The following is a 16,127-nucleotide window of genomic DNA, read 5'->3' as shown; positions in this document are numbered from 1 at the left end:
GGATTGCCAACAATTTGCAGATATTTGAATTAAAAAGTTGGTCACCATTTTCTATTTCTTCTAATACACTCTCTGACCTCTCTCATGTTTACAAACTGTCATTTATTTTTTCACATTTGTAATTCAGCTACAGTAACAGCGTTCCGTGTCTAGCTGCACTGGCCATGCAACCACAGAAATTGTCTACGGACAAAACGCTGGCTCTATGGTTTGGAAACGGGGATGAGCACTGCCCCCTAGAGTTGGACACGACCGGACAATTTGTCAAGGGGAACCTTTACCTTTCAGCATGTACAAGGTGACCTGCGACCCCTCAGAGATTGCTTTGGGACCGTCTTGGGAGTCCCATCCCTCCTTTGGGAAACACTGGTTTAGAGGATCATACATCCTCCAAAATTTAACTATTTTCATCTTTACTTGCAAGTATTGCATTTACTTTATAAAGAAAGATAAACATCTGTTGGGGTCATGCTTATATAAGAAATGGAGCTTTTGTTTCCTGCTACACCAGAAATGATTTGCAAATGACTTTTGCATCTCTTGGATTTCACCAGCAATTAAGCACTTTCAGAACATCATGCAAAGTGAAATTTGCAAATAGGATTGTTTGTTCCTGCTGGAGTTTACAAAGAATCATCTCTTCCATCCTCTTCCCTGACCCCTACCATTCATAAAGGTTGCAGATTATGGTTGTGTTTCTCTTAGATTACAGAAATGATCTGAAAGCAGTTAAACTCTCCTCCTTCCCTGCTGCTGATCTACTCATTATACATTCTGAAAACTTATCTCAGCTTTGAAAAGTTCCTGCTTGCCAGATAATCAGTTCTACTATATGTTGGTGTCTGTGAGGTGCTTCTGTGTAAGGCTGTATATGAAACCACATCTTGAAAATTGCATTTAAGAGGGCAGATTTTAATACATAATGGCTGGATATCAAATATGCCAAGTTTGTTCTATGGATATTACTATTTGCTGGAAGCAAATGCAAATATTGTTGTAAAGTATGCTACAAAACCTTTGAACTAAGTAATAGAACCAATACATCCAATGAACTAGAACATTAAAGCATATCAACAGTCCATTGCAATATGTTTAGGTTCCAAGTCAAGTATAAGCCTCTGCAAAAACTGGAAAACATGTTCAGAGTGATGAAAATTGCAAAGAACTACCTGCCATACAAACCAGTATGGCTCCCTATGTAATCAAGGACTGTGTTAAGATCGCAAACTCCCTGTGGGCTTTGCAAGTAATGGTGATGTCATTTCACTCATATAGCAACATCAAGTGAATGCTGTCAAACAGCCAAACAGCCCAGCAGTTTTATCCTGTGGAAACACAAAAACAACCTATGTTGCCTCTCTTGTTACAACCACCATAAAAAGAACTTATGAGAAATTATTTTTGCAAGTTTAGCTACATTAATGGGATGGGGGGTTGCAACTCTTTCACATCCGCCTTATGTATAGCCATGACTGGGGGGGAGGGGAAGAAAATAAAGTCAGAAGTGGCTATGCTTCCTGTCTTGTGTGTACTTAGACCCTAAATACTGTATTTTTCAATGTATAAGACTATACTTTTGTCTAAAATCTTTAGACTAAAAATTGAGGGTCGTCTTATACACGGAAGTAAGCTGAGGAGAGAACAAACACAAGTGGACGAGAAAGCAGGGATCAAAGCGATTCTGCAGCACTTTTATCCCTTTCCCCCTACACTTGCTAAGCCTCACTTAGATTTCTTAATTTTGGATTAGAAAAGTGGGGGGCATCTTATACATGGTGGTGTCTTATACACGGAAAAATACAGTACTCAGCACCTGAAAAGATCTTTTATTTTACCTCTTTTTAGAGCCTTCAGTGGAATGATTCTTTGGGCCATCACCGCTGAAGAATTATTTTCAACAACAGCAAAGCGAAGGAATACGAGATCTTCAAAGTGAATCCGGAAGAGGAACTGTTCATTCCACATGGGATTGAGAGTATTGCGATGAATGGGCTTAGTGCGGAAGTGGCAGCTATCCAGAGGCATCCCAAGCACATCCACTTCAATGCACGGGCTTCCTGTGCTGTTGCTAGGACAAACATTCTGTCCAGAAACAATCTGAAATACCAAATAAATGTGCAAGGCAATAACAGAGTGCTTTTTATACATTCTCAAGCTTGTGCTTCCAAAAGATGGTTTCAGCAGTATCCCAGTAACGAGTAAATAGCTCATCTACACATGAGCTGCACAGAAACAGCAATCTTATAATTTGCTACTTCTTTGTTCTGATGTAAAACAGCAGCTGCTTCTGGGCAAGCACCCAACTGAAAAAGCTCAGTACCTTTGGAAGCCAGATGTCCACCAACACCCAAGCTTCCAATTCAATAGATTTGGGATTGTAATCTGTTTTCATACATGTGCTGCCCTTAATTAATGAAGGCAGAAGTTGAAATAACAAATAATTCTCTCTCCCTCTCCCCTCCATGCTTCTATATGTTACTTGTTGTAATCTTCTTATCAAGGATAATTCACCCTAGTTTAAAGTAAACTGTATTTTGTGTCAATACTTCTTAATTGATTACAATTACTTATAAACCTTTCATTATAAAAGACAATAAGGTAGTTTATTAGAGGGGAAAAGCAACACAATGGAGACAACTAGAAAATAGACAAGACATCTACAGGTACAAGATTCTGGCCCAGGAATATCTCCATGAGTAAGGAAGTATTCATGGAAGCTAGTATTCATGGAAATTAAGTGTTGCCCTAAGACTCATGATGGAAGAAACATGGATTAAAAAAACAAACTAACTAATCTCATGTACCTCAGGGACTTGGTGGGATATTCCACGATATGGAGCCACCCAATTCTTTGGGTCACCCAAATATGCTACATTTGGTCTATAAAGATTAAAAGATTTCGCTTACCATAAGGGAATAAATAGCTGGTTCCATATTGTCTAAATCTCGTTCTAAAGGACAAAAATGTTGATACATTGGGCAGTTCTTATTCCATAAAACAGGTGGTTTTAGAACATACCCACAGCCACCATTTGATTCAAACATTGCTGCATTCAGATGCAGGGGAAGATCTACAAAAGAAAGCATTCTAAATGTTAAAATTGCTATGATTTGAAAGGAAGACAGTACATTCAAAATACGACTTTTTTTTTTAAAAAAAGCTATTTCATTTCAATTTTGTCCAATAGCCAAAGGTATCTGTAAAATTGCAAATGAAACAGATTAACCTGTGACAGGTTGGAAGTAACAGAACCTTTTAGTTCAGTTCTAACATTCCTTCATGTTTTCATAAATCCAATAATTATTTTAGCTTTAAAGGACAGAAAACTATGGCTGAAATCATGTTGCTAGTGTAGTAAGTAGCAATTAGATTAGAATTTAGAGTTGACTCATCAAATCCCCACTGATTCAATGGACTCAAACTAGTTGTGACTTACAGTACTATGCTAAGCAACAAGATTTCAACCAATAAAAATGTATCAAGAGTCCCAATACAGTTGTATTTATTGCAGAAATACTTGCAATACGTTTAGATGAAAACACCTTGTGTAAGAGACAGAAACAGTCAATCCAACTAACTACTTTAAGACAGCACATCTGCATTTAAGTTTATTTTGTTTCCGACCCAATCAGATTAAAGCAAGGCATGCTAATTTTAAATGGCTTATGGACTCTATCATAAAGAAACAGAAGGGCAGAATTTGCCAGCCATGTGTGCAATTGAATAGAAGCAAGTCATTCAAGGCAAATTCATGATCAAACAGCAATAGCTGGAACATCTCAAAATATGAAATTCCCTAAATTATTATGGTCATTGGTTCATCTAGACTAGTTTAGTATACTTTGGCAGTGGCCATCCAGAGTTTCACAGCTATGCCTTTCCTAGCATCTGCTAACTTGAAATTTTTAAATTGGAGATGCTCAGATTTGAAATTGCTACCACACACAAGCAGAGCATCTGCTCAATGTCTATTCTAATTCCTTCAGTGCTAGGAGATTTAGAAACATAATCTCAAATACAACATGGAAACTGTTATTATACAGCAGTTGTCTTTACAATATTTAAACATGACTGAAATATATGATGGGGGAGGGCAGGAAGTATTTACTTCTGCATCAGTACATGTGCCCAGGATCTGGTATAAACTAGGCTTCCCACAACTCTGAACTGTGCAGTGAGGTAGAGTGTGTAGCTAAGTGCTACTTCAAACACTATCAACACTTTACTAAGCTTTTCCTTGCTTGATCCACAATATAAAAGTGAATATGTGTAAAAACTCTTTTTTCCCCTACTGCATAATCTTTTGTTTGCTGTTAACATAAGAACATCAGAACAGCCCTGCTGGATCAGGCCAAGAGCCCATCTAGTCCAGCTTCTTGTATCTCACAGAGCACCAGATGCCTCTGGGAGCACACAAGACAACTAGATACCTGTCTCCCCTGCATCTGGCAATTTGAAGTACCTTCATCCCCATCATGGCTTGTAACCTGCAATGGACTTTTCTCCAGGAATCTGTCCAATCCCCTTTTAAAGGCATCTAGACCAGCTGCCATCACCACATCCTGTGACAAGCAGTTCCACAGACTAACAACACACTGAGTAAAGAAATGTCTTTTCTCACTCTCCCAACACTCAATTAGAGTGGATGACCCCTGGTTCTGGTATTGCGTGAAAGGGAAAAGAGCTTTCCTCTAGTCTATCCACTTTATTCATCCCCTGCATAATTTTATATGTCTCGATCACTTCCCCCCTCAGGCACCTTGTCTCTAGACTAAAGAGCTCAAAATACTGTAGCCTTTTCTCATAAGGGAGGTGCCCCTGCCCAGTCATTATTTTAGTTGCTCTTTTTCCAGGTCTATTATGTCTTTTTTGAGGTGCAGCAACCAGAACGACAGGTTACCCACCTGTAATTGTAGTTCTTCAAGTGGACCTCTGTGATTCACACCCTGGGGTGATCCGTACCAGTGTGGAGCCTCATTGGAAAGTTCTAAAGCTTCTGTGGTAGCAAAAAACACATTAGAATAAAGCCCCCCCCCCAACTTGTATAAGTACCTTGTCACCAAGGCTCCCCTTTCAGTTGTGTCAACTGCCGCTACATTAAGCAGAATGGTGTGACAGCGGGCAGGACGGGCGGGATGTGTGAATCACAGAGGTCCACTCGAAGAACTACAATTATAGGTGAGTAACCTGTCGTTCTTCGTGGCCTCTGTGAATCACACCCTGGTTGACTAAAAAGCTGTCTTACCTGGAGGCAGGGTGTCACACCAAGGTAGAGGCTAAAACAGTACATCCAAAGGCCACATCAGGCTTCTGCTGGAGATCAAGTCTATAATGCCAGATGAAAGTGGACGGCTCTGCCCAGGTGGCAGAGGCACAGGTGTCTGGAAGAGGTACACCGCGTAAGAATGCCGTAGAAGTCACCACTGCTCTGGTGGAGTGAGGGCGAATCACCTTCAGGACCAGCTGATACGCGAGGTGAATGGTTGAAGCGACCCATCTGGATACAGTTTGAGATGTCACCTGGCAACCTTTAGTAGGTGGTTGGTGATTTATGAAAAATCAAGGAGAACACCTGAAAGGTTGGGTGCATTGGACGTAAAAGGCAAGGGCTCGCCTAACGTCTAAAGTACGGAGGATTCTTTCTTGAGTTGTGAACGGTGACAGGAAGAAGGAAGGCAGGATAAATAGCTGAGAGAGACGGAATTGAGATATGACTTTGGGGAGGAAAGAAATATCCATGGATAGTTTGACTTTGTCTGAAAAAAACTGTAAATAAGGATAGTTGTGACGTAAGGCTGCTAAATCACTAGCTCATGGAGCTGAAGTAATGGCGACGAGGAAAACTGTTTTAAAAGTAAGTAGCTGTAAATCAGTTGAAGCTAAAGGCTCAAAAAGAGCTTTAGTAAGTTGTTGCAGTACTAGCGTTAGTGAAGGCGGTCGGGTATCTGGATAGATATGAGATAGACCTTTAAGAAAATATTTCAATGTTGGATGCTTGAACAAATCAGCTGCTGGAGAGTTAGGGAGCTGATAGGAAAACTATGGCAGAGAGGTAAACTCTCAAAGAAGAGACTTGAGATGAAGCAAAAAACGTAGGACAGCAGCAAGTGATGGGTTGATAGAAAGCAAAGAAGAAGCTTCAGTGAAAGATTTGAATCTGTTCAGTTTATACAGGTAAGCCTTTCTAGTGGAGGGCTTCTTTGATTGACGGAGGACATTCATTAGTAAGGCAGACTCCTCCACGCTGCCAGATACAGAACAGGTAAGTCTGGGTGGAGTACTTGGGTGTTGTTCTCCGTGAGGAGGTGGGGCAGGCAGGTGAGGGAGGTGGTAAATGTCTGATGAGAGAAGGACTGGAAACCAGGGTTGTCTCTGGCCACCAAGGGGCTATAACGATGGCATCAGGTTTGTCTTGTTGTAGGCAAACCATGACCTTATGGAGAATTGGGAATGGCAGCAAAAGGTAAGTGAGGATCTTGGGCCATTGGCCGACAAATGCATCTCCTTGGGAATGTTTGCCAATGCCGGCTCGGGAGCAGTATCGTTTGCATTTCTGATTCACATGGGGGGGCGAAGAGGTCGAGAATTGATTTGCCCCATCATTTGCATAGGCGAAGAAAAACTGATTGATCTAACTCCCATTCATGAGCTTGAGAGTTTGCGCAGCTGAGTAGATTGGCCAAGTTGCCTTGGCCGGCAATGTGTAAAGCCATGAGGCAGATATGATGTGCTAGGCACCACTCCCAGAGGTTGACCGATAAACAGAGGAGACTTGGAGAGTGGGTGCCACCTTGTTTCAGAATACAGTACATCGCCGTGGTGTTGTCGGTGGCAATTTGTGCCATCTTACCAGGGAGCAGATTTCTGAAAGCTTTGCAAGCTTTTATAACCGCCAACAGCTCTAATTCACTAAAAGAGTGTGAGGAGGGTCTGTGAGTGGGTCGAAGAGGGCAAGAGACCACAACTGAAGAGATCTCATCTTGAGACGTACGTGTTGCACTACTGAAATCATAGAGGTCATGGTGCCTAGTACACGTTGCACAGTCAAGGCGGGTACCTTAGCACGAGGGGTGAAGACTTGAAGTAATGCGATGAGATTTTCTCTCTTGTGTGGAGGAAGAAAGGCGTGAGCTTGTGTGGAATCTATGCATGCACCTATATAGTGAACAATCTTTGTAGATTTCAAATTTGATTTATGTTCTTTGTCAGCAAGACTGAGATAGCGAAGGAGGATAAGGGTGAAGTGCATGTCTCATTGGGCCTTGTGATGGGAATGAGCAACGAGGAGCCAGTTGTCAATATATGGAAATATGAGAATTTTTTGCAACCTGACGTAAGCAGCTACCGGTGCCGTGCACTTGGTGAATACTCTTGGAGCTGTTGCAAGGCCAAAAGGAAGCCTTTTGAATTGGTAGGCTTGTGATCCTAGTTGAAATTGAAGGAATCTTCTGTGTGAAAGATGTATGGAAATATGGAAATTTGAGATCTATGACGGTGAACCAGTTGTTTTTACGGAGTAAAGTAAGAACTGATTCAAGGGTAACCATATGGAATTTTGTGGTAATGATGTATTTGTTTAACTCTCACAGGTCTAAGATAAGACGAAGACCTCCGTCCTTTTTGGACATGGCGAGATAGTAAGAGAAAAACCCTTTGTTGTGATCGGAATAATCGGGATTGCATTGGGAGTCGACAGGTTGTCGATTGACTTAGGTGTCAATAGGCTGAGTGTCATAGTATTGATGTTTTTGGCTCAATGTCGATGGAGGTGGCATGTCCATGGACATTTGTTGGTGTCGAGGATTTTCGCTGGGCATTTTCAAAAACCAACTCAAGACCTGGTTCTACAGACAAGTCTTCACTCCGGGCACTATGTAACTTCCTCTTTTTCTCTATCTTTATCTACTTTGTTCTGTGTAAATGCTGTAAATTGTTATTTGATATTGTTTTATTCTGCATTTTGTGAGCCATCCAGAGTAGACTAAGTCTAAATGGGCGGCATATAAGCTCAATAAATAAATGGATGTCATTTGATATGGTTGCATGTTGGTGTTTAACTTGGGGTCATAGTGATGTTGAATTCGATGGCTTGGTTCTATTGGGTGACAGAAATCTTGCATTGACTGAGGGACAGAATGAGTGTCCATGAACCAGGATGGATACTGAGGATCATCGATTTAAGAGCCTGTGTCTCGGTGGTATCAAAACAGAGGTTGCTGACGAGCTGGTAAAGCAGTGGAATATATAGACGTTGGAGATGCCAAGCTAGAAAATGATTTCCCTCATCTGGATTAGCAGGAAAATATCGGGAAGCTTTCTACAAAAGCCTTACATGTAGAAGAAAATTGCTTGACCATCCTGGATCTTTTAGGTGCCAGGTAGGGAGCTGGACCATAAAGAATGCTGGGGGAGACTCTTGAGAATCCCCTGGACTGCAAGGAGAACAAACCTATCCATTCTAAAGGAAATCAACCCTGAGTGCTCACTGGAAGGACAGATCCTGAAGCTGAGGCTCCAATACTTTGGCCATCTCATGAGAAGAGAAGGCTCCCTGGAAAAGACCCTGATGTTGGGAAAGTGTGAAGGCAAGAGGAAAAGGGGACGACAGAGGACGAGATGGCTGGACAGTATCATTGAAGCTACCAACATGACTTTGACCCAACTCTGGGAGGCAGTGGAAGACAGGAGGGCCTGGCATGCTCTGGTCCATGGGGTCACGAAGAATCGGACACGACTTAAGAACAACAAGAGGAAGCAGGTTGGAGTCCATGTGAGTCATGGTGATATGGCCGTTTTGACACTGATGGCTGTCGAGATCGAGGCCCGCCATGAGAAGGTATGGCCGAGCTGGATAGAGCAACTGGCTGACTGGCAGTTGCGGTTTGTCTGACTGAGTACTGGTTGGGGCAAATGGCAACCTGATGTGAGTGCTGAATGTGGGTCTGAGCCACGCGTGATGAGATAGACGGCTCCAGGGACTGTTGGGGCTGATGTCTCTGAGGCAGTCATGGTGGAGGATCAGATATTGAATAAAGTATAGTCTCTAGTTGTTGTCCGGAATCGACCTTGTCAGGTGAAGCAACTATGGAAGGGTTACTCGCAGGAACAGAGTGTTGAGGACTGGGAGGAGAAGATGTTAATCGATCGACTCTGTCATCCCATTCCGGTGATTGGGAGCAGGGTTGAGAGGGGATTCCGTCATCGTCAGAAGGCGAACCAACAGAGATTGATTCGGCAGTTTGTTGAGGCTGCTGAGATATGACTGCAGCTTTAGATTTATGCTGTTTAGGTCTTTTAGGCAGAGAAGGTTCTGGGACTGAAGAGGCTTTGGTGGACACTTGACATTTAGTGGAGGGCGTCGATATCGAGGATTTTGGTATTGAGTGCTTCAATTTATGGATTTCTGAAATCTTAGACGAAATAGATGGAGTGTCAGAGTGGGATGGTGTGGTCGATGGGCATTGTTTTGAGGTTTCAGAAAGAGCCTTCTCCATTGCTTTGGTTTGTGAGGTGGCCTTACAAGGAGGTTGGGCCATTTTGGTTGGTTGAAGGGATTGTTCCCAAAGAGAGAGTTTTAACCTGGATAAGCGAGAATGGAGGACTCCATGCTTGAAGTTTTTACAATGCTGGCAGGAAGACGTCTGGTGTGTCTCTCCCAAGCAAAAAAGACACTTGGCATGGCCATCAGAGAGTGGTATTTTATTACCACAGACCACTCAGTGTTTAAATGGGCCCAGAGGGGCCATGTAATAGGAGAAAAACAATTTGAGAAGAAAAAAAGGATGATAGGTGCTGTGGCCGGAGGCCGAGCGAAACAGAAAGGAAAAATCTCTGATGATAATGACTTTGAACTAAAAACTTAAAGGAAAAAAGATTGATAAAGGAATCAAGAATAAACTCTCTTTTTCTTTTACTCCCAGAAGCAGAAACTATGAGGCTCTCAATGCAATGGTTGAATGAAAACTGAATGGGGAGCCTTGGCGCCAAGGTACTTCTAAGAGGGGGGAGGGGCTTTAGTCTAATGTGTTTTTTGCTGTCGCAGAAGCTCTAGATTCCAGAACTTTCCGATGAGGCTCCACACAGGCGCGGATTACCCAGGGTGTGATTTACAGAGGCCATGAAGAAGAACTGTACACAATACTCCAGGTGCAGCCTTACCAGCGTTTTGTACAATTGCATTATAATGTTTGCTGTTTTCTTTTCAATCCCCTTTTTAATGATAAACTTACAAATGTTGGGCACATGCAGTAGCATCCACTGCTCATTCTGTGTAGAGTTCCCCAACACAGAGAAGAGCTTTTCAGAGGCATTCCTAGGGCAAGAAGGCCACCGTATCTGAGTCCAGCATTATGACTGTTGATAGTTCATATGGATTATAGAATAATGTAAATAAAGTACACAAAAAAACAGTCCAAAGCAATCATTTCTTTTGTGAAGTTTGCGGTGCCACATGTTATAATACTGAGGAATCAGAGAACACATACCATCAGTCTGATAATTTAATGCCACCAGCTGTACCCCATGAAGCCAGAAGAGAAGGGGATGAGGATTAGACGAATCAATGCGTGTAGCAGCTGGATATGTTCTGAGCAGCTGGCAGGTGGTATGCTGTATCAACTTCTGTGAATATCGCCTGCACAAGCGCTTGGCAGCATTTTCATTCAAAGAGGAGATATGATAACATCTGGGAGTCCTTATTATTGAACTGAGGGAAGCTGTAGGGCTGAGAGTAGAAGAAGCTTCTTCCCATGTCTGTCGTACACCATCGAAGGCACCTAGAAAATGGATGGTATTTCAAAAGTATAAATGTGCAAGCATTTAACATTTCCATGTCTTCCTCTCATTCCTAAGAAGCATAATATATTAAGAGGAAACAAAGACATGACTGATTATCAAGAAATTGTTCCCCAAATCAAGAACAGTAATTGACACAACAGCAAGGAAATCTTTTGTATTTCCAGAGGTTCCCTCAAAGATTTCTCTGCTCTGGCCCCTTTAAGAACATAACAGTGGCTAGTTTCTTCTGAAGTGAGCAAGATTGCAGAGAATTCTAAAGAAATAACAGCTGCATGTTTTGTTTTGTATTTTAAAACATTACTTATAAATCAATTTCAAGAAGATTTCAAGTTAGATATGGACACAGTCATGACTACAGAGTGCCATTTAGCGGCAAGCAAGTCATGGTTAGCTTAGTTCCCATTTATTTCAATGGCTCTACTACCACCACAATTGAGCCTTGTTTTCACTTCTTGAGTATTACAACTGACAGAAGGAAGGAACTCTTGAGTGCAACTACATGGTCAAATACCAGAGGAATTCTCTGCAGGAATTCTCTCTGCCAGAATTTTGTGGTCTTCAGCAAAAACAAACAAACCCAAAGCTCTTTCAAATCATGACTACAGAAGAACTACACAATGTTAGAGTTGACAATGTAGTAACTGAAACAGATATTTTATATACCTTGGCTCAATCACCAATCCAAATGGAGACTGCAGCCAAGAAATCAAAAGATCAAGACTAGGAAGGGCAACAATAAAGATAAATCAAATGTATGGATGTGTCACTGAAGATCCAAGACCACGATCATCCACAATCTTGTATTTCCAACCATCATGTATGTATGGGTGTCAAAGCTGGACAGTTAAGATGACCGGAAAAGAAAACTGATTCATTTGAAATGTGGTGCTGGAGGACAGCTTTGTGTACACTTTGGACTGCCAGAAAAATGATGAAGTGGGTCCTGGATCAAATCATGCCTGAACTACTTCTGGAGGCAGAAATGTTGAAAACTGAGGCTTTCTTACTTTGGGCATATCCTGAGAAAACAGGATTATCTAGAGAATACTATAATACTGGGAAAAGTAGAAGGCAGCAGGAAAAAGAGAAACATCAAATACAAGGTGGACTGACTCCTCTTCTTCTCAAGCTAAATGAGGCACTCACTGTTCACCTTAGCCCTCATTTAGTGTTGCATTAAACATCATCATGATAAATGAACAAGGTCTCTTTCCTAACCAGATTTCGTCATGACTGAAAAATCATAAACGGAAGGCATTCTCTCACATCCTCACCAGAGAAGCCTCCAAGGGTAGCAGGACTGAGATTAAGGGATTCTTCCAGAACTGAAAGCTGGGCAAGCTTGAAAAGGAGAATACAGTGTTTCAGATAGCTAGGACCGATATCAGATAGGGTTTTGATACGTCATAAACAGCACTTTGAAATCTTTTTTAAAAAGCTAAGTCTTAAGAGTGAGGAAGTGTTCCTCTAAGTCTTCTGATTTTGTACATTCACTGACAACTTTCCAGAACAAAATGGAAAATATTACCCCCTCCACACAGGGTTCTTTGTTTTATTTTAAAAGCATACACACCTTGACATATAAACCAGTCTCCTAAGAAATAAACATATTAGCTTGCAATATGGCTTTCCAAGTAATAGAGCTTATGATTAAATGTATATTTCTAGTAATCAGACATTGTTCCAACAGCTCATTACTTTACATTAGATCCATTATGTGTAATGAAGTTATTATAATGGTTGGCTGCTAATGGAAAATTATTCCAAACTGTGAGTGCTGCCTACGTAGAACAATGTGTTTGATCTTTAACTAGAGGTTCGAGTAATATGAGTTGGATTACAGAGCCATTCCATGCAATTGGTAAGAAAATATTCTGACTTTACCTTTTCCAGATGTTTTGGCAAAAACTGCTGGCTCCCCTGGGCTCAGCCTTCCAGGATTGTTGCCAAAAATGGACTTCCTGCTTTTTCTTTCCTTTCCTCTGCTAGAGCCAGATGGATTTAGAGTTGACAGACCTATTTCCATTAAAAATATATATCTTATAAATTGACTGAAAAACAGGAGCAAGTGGGCATGATATTTTTCTGGGGTTTTTTTACAATTTATTTCCAAGAGTTACTATTCTAATGATTTATGAACAGATATACTGGTCTGTATGTTGTCCCAATCTAGCCATCCCTTGAATTTATAATGTGCCCATGAAACACATTGATTTTTAAGGGCATCCTTCTTCCACTTGGGTCCTACACAGAAATGCCATGAAGGTACATTTTAAAAGATTATTTAAGTTGCCTTCTTAGTACTGTATATTAGAGTTAGGAAATTGTGTGGTTCAGATTCTAAAGTCCAAGAAAAGAATTCTGATCATAGAACAAGAATTCTCGCCCTAGGTCCAGGAATGGTTAGCAACGTGTGGCCCAAGGTCAACACAGCTTCCACAGGCTTTCCTCTAAATGCTAGAAAAAATTCATTCCCCAAATGGCAAATTGCACTGTCAGAAGCCTCTGGGGGATGGGATTTGCCATCTAAACTCATTTCTCTCTCCTCATAGCAGCATATTTTAGGCTTAAAATGTTTAAAGGAAAAGAAAGTGGATAGCCCTACAAGGCCTTGTTTATGCCTTAAGAGGTGTTTCTTACAACTGGAAATAACAAGCTAGAACAAGCCAAGGAGAGGTGAAATTCTGCTCAAGTTGCAAATGATGCTCTGCCCAAGACCTTCTGGGGATGTGATCTTTCATTTGGGGAGCTAAAAATTTATATCTTTTTTTTCTCCCTTTGGCCAGGAGGGTGGGAGGTGTCGAAAACCTAACTGTCTATGATCTGAAAGAGGATAAAAATAGCTTCTTGGAAGTTGCCTGCCCTAATATACAATGCAGTGTAGGAAGAGAGAGTAATACCGAAAACTACCTCTCCTTGCATAACTGGAAATGCCCATCTGCTCATTTAACTTTAGACCAAATGCGTAAGAGTACCAATTGTGTCAGATTTATTTCCAGAGAAGAACTTAATGTTGGTTCTTGTGCTCATTTTTCCTTCCATGTCCACGGGCACTCCTGCCCACCCGGATCACCCGCACGAGTCAGGAGGAGAGGCTGAGGAGACTGACGCTGAGAGAGGCCCGGAAGGAAAAGACACGAAACCGGGCCTTCTTGGCGGTGGCTCCTCGCCTCTGGAACAACCTCCCTTCAGAGATTTGTGCGGCCCCTACACTGGGAATCTTTAAAACCCAATTAAAAACATGGTTGTACATCCAGGCCTTCCCTCCAGTCAATACCTGATTTCTTTTCTATTCCTTCTTATTTTATTCTCACTCTATTTTATTATAACTGTATCAAATGATTATGTAATGTTCTTGTGTTTTATTGTTTTATCCTATACTGGAAGCCGCCTAGAGTGGTCGAGTAGACCAGATAGGCGGGGTATCAATCAATCAATCAATCAATCAATCAATCAATCAATCAATCAATCAATCAATCAATCAATCAATCAATCAAATAAATAAACAAACAAACAAACAAACAAACTACAGCTACATGGGACAGGCTTTTATGAGGCAGACTGTACTCAGCAATACGTGTTTTCAAAAAGGAGTTACAGCCAGCTGAAAATAATTCTCTTGAGACCAAATCCTTTGATTAAAAACAATCTGTGAAAAATGCATCAGGGTCAAACAATTGTTAGAAGCCAAAACTATGTTCTATAAAGCAATTCATAACAATGCACACAATGCAACCTTTCATTCTCCCACAGAATAAAATTAGAATTCCCATCTTTTTCTCTTAATACTTCTGCAAGCCAGTGTTCCCTTTTTGCCATGGGCCATTTTCCTTCTACAACCCAACCCAATGTAGTATGGCTGATGGCCCAGCTGCCACATATCGTTGGTTCTTACTCCAGTCCAATTTCCTGCTTGTACTTCCACCCCAATGTAATCCCACTCTTTCAGTTCCGTTGTTGGACTGTAACCAAACTCTTCTGAAAGAATTCGTTGTTTTTCTGTTTGTACTGTATGTGTGTATGGGGGAGAAGGGCAGAGAGAGAGAGAGAGAGAGCGGAGTGGATAGGCAGCAGAGAAGGAAATGTCAGAAGGGTATGCATGGAAAGAATGTCTTTGGCTAGTGAGGAGGCAGGATAAACTTTTGAGAAAGGAATCTGACCTGCTGAATATCCCACAGAATAGGAATTCTTTTCTATTCCACACCTGGCATCTCTTTTGAGGGTGTGAGGTGCTAAAATACAAAACCCATTCTCAACGGTTATGCAATGGGAGATCAGCCTTTAAAAAAACACATTACTTGTTTCAAATTAAGTAACAATCCCAAACAATTAGCATAATATGCTTACCAGGAAATTTTACAGCTTGACAGTAGATGACAAGATCTGACAGTTCAGGTGCTATTTGTCTGCTTTCTTTTTTATTTTGAGAAAGGTAAAATTCTTCACCTAATTCCATGTCATAAACCTACATAGGGTATTAAATTATAAAAAAGGGTTTTACCATAGTCAATATACATCCATCCAGCAGTCCATCATAAACAAAATATAATCACAGCCTTATTGTACATATACACTTATTTATTTGAATAGATACATATGAATACAGTATTTTAGCATTTTCTCCTCTTGGTTTATTATTCAGAAATTTCAAAATCTATATCTCTCCTAGACCAACAGTGGGAGGTTAGCAATACCACTGTCTATCATCTTAGGAATCAGAGGCATACCCGCTAATATCCTGTTATGCAACCTATGCCTGCATAATGTGACAATATCACCAGCAGAAGAGATTTTGAGTAATTTAAGAGTTCCTCTTTCTCTCCTGGGGCTCCGAATGGCTCTCACAGAGACATTTATTATGAGTGACTCTGTAGCAGGAAAAGAAGCAGATTTTCCATTACTGAAAAGCTCTTGCTGGTGACATCATCACTGTTATGCAGGTGTGACTTATATAACATAATTCTGGCCATTGTGTCCAAGGATTAAAAACCAAATAATAAGACATACGATCCCTCTACTAAAAAAAGAGCAAAAATATTAAAAAACTATTAATTCTACCTTGTGTACATACATATTTTCTCCCCAAAACTCATTTAACTAATTTTGTAAAAAGTGAGTAGCCCAGTCTATTTATAGAAAACCAAACACTTCAGGACAAAGTTAAGTTATATCTTCTAGCTGAAATGCTGGGTTTATCCCAGCAAAAGAACCACAGATGCATTATTATCCTTCCCTGGAAGAGATTCTGCCAATTCAACATTCTGAATACTTATTACAAAAATTTTCTTACGGCTTCCACTATAGTGTTCTGCAAATGTTGTAACTGAAA

At 40.9% G+C, this 16,127-nt stretch overlaps 2 protein-coding genes across 10 annotated transcripts in view; one reads left to right on the top strand and one right to left on the bottom strand.

The window, feature by feature from the left end:
- NOC3L (NOC3 like DNA replication regulator) overlaps positions 1-1,984 on the top strand; it is a 52,412-nt gene extending 50,428 nt beyond the window's left edge. The window contains exon 21 of the mRNA XM_078391330.1: positions 1,846-1,984. Within this exon, the coding sequence (XP_078247456.1) occupies positions 1,846-1,884 (39 nt within the window). The 3' untranslated portion in view covers positions 1,885-1,984. The remainder of the gene's footprint in view (positions 1-1,845) is intronic.
- Positions 1-16,127, bottom strand: part of PLCE1 (phospholipase C epsilon 1) — a 201,661-nt gene that overhangs the window by 20,932 nt on the left and 164,602 nt on the right. For all 9 annotated transcript variants that reach the window (XM_072995309.2, XM_072995312.2, XM_072995313.2 and 6 more), the window contains 5 exons: positions 15,146-15,263; positions 12,683-12,814; positions 10,486-10,776; positions 2,908-3,071; positions 1,836-2,097 (listed from right to left, as the gene is read on the bottom strand). In XM_072995309.2, the coding sequence (XP_072851410.2) occupies positions 1,836-2,097; positions 2,908-3,071; positions 10,486-10,776; positions 12,683-12,814; positions 15,146-15,263 (967 nt within the window). The remainder of the gene's footprint in view (positions 1-1,835; positions 2,098-2,907; positions 3,072-10,485; positions 10,777-12,682; positions 12,815-15,145; positions 15,264-16,127) is intronic.

This window comes from Pogona vitticeps, chromosome 3 (genome assembly GCF_051106095.1).
Source record: "Pogona vitticeps strain Pit_001003342236 chromosome 3, PviZW2.1, whole genome shotgun sequence".
Taxonomy (NCBI): Eukaryota; Metazoa; Chordata; class Lepidosauria; order Squamata; family Agamidae; genus Pogona; species Pogona vitticeps.
Note: the sequence above shows the minus strand (reverse complement) of the source record. Positions and strands in the feature narration are given on the sequence as shown.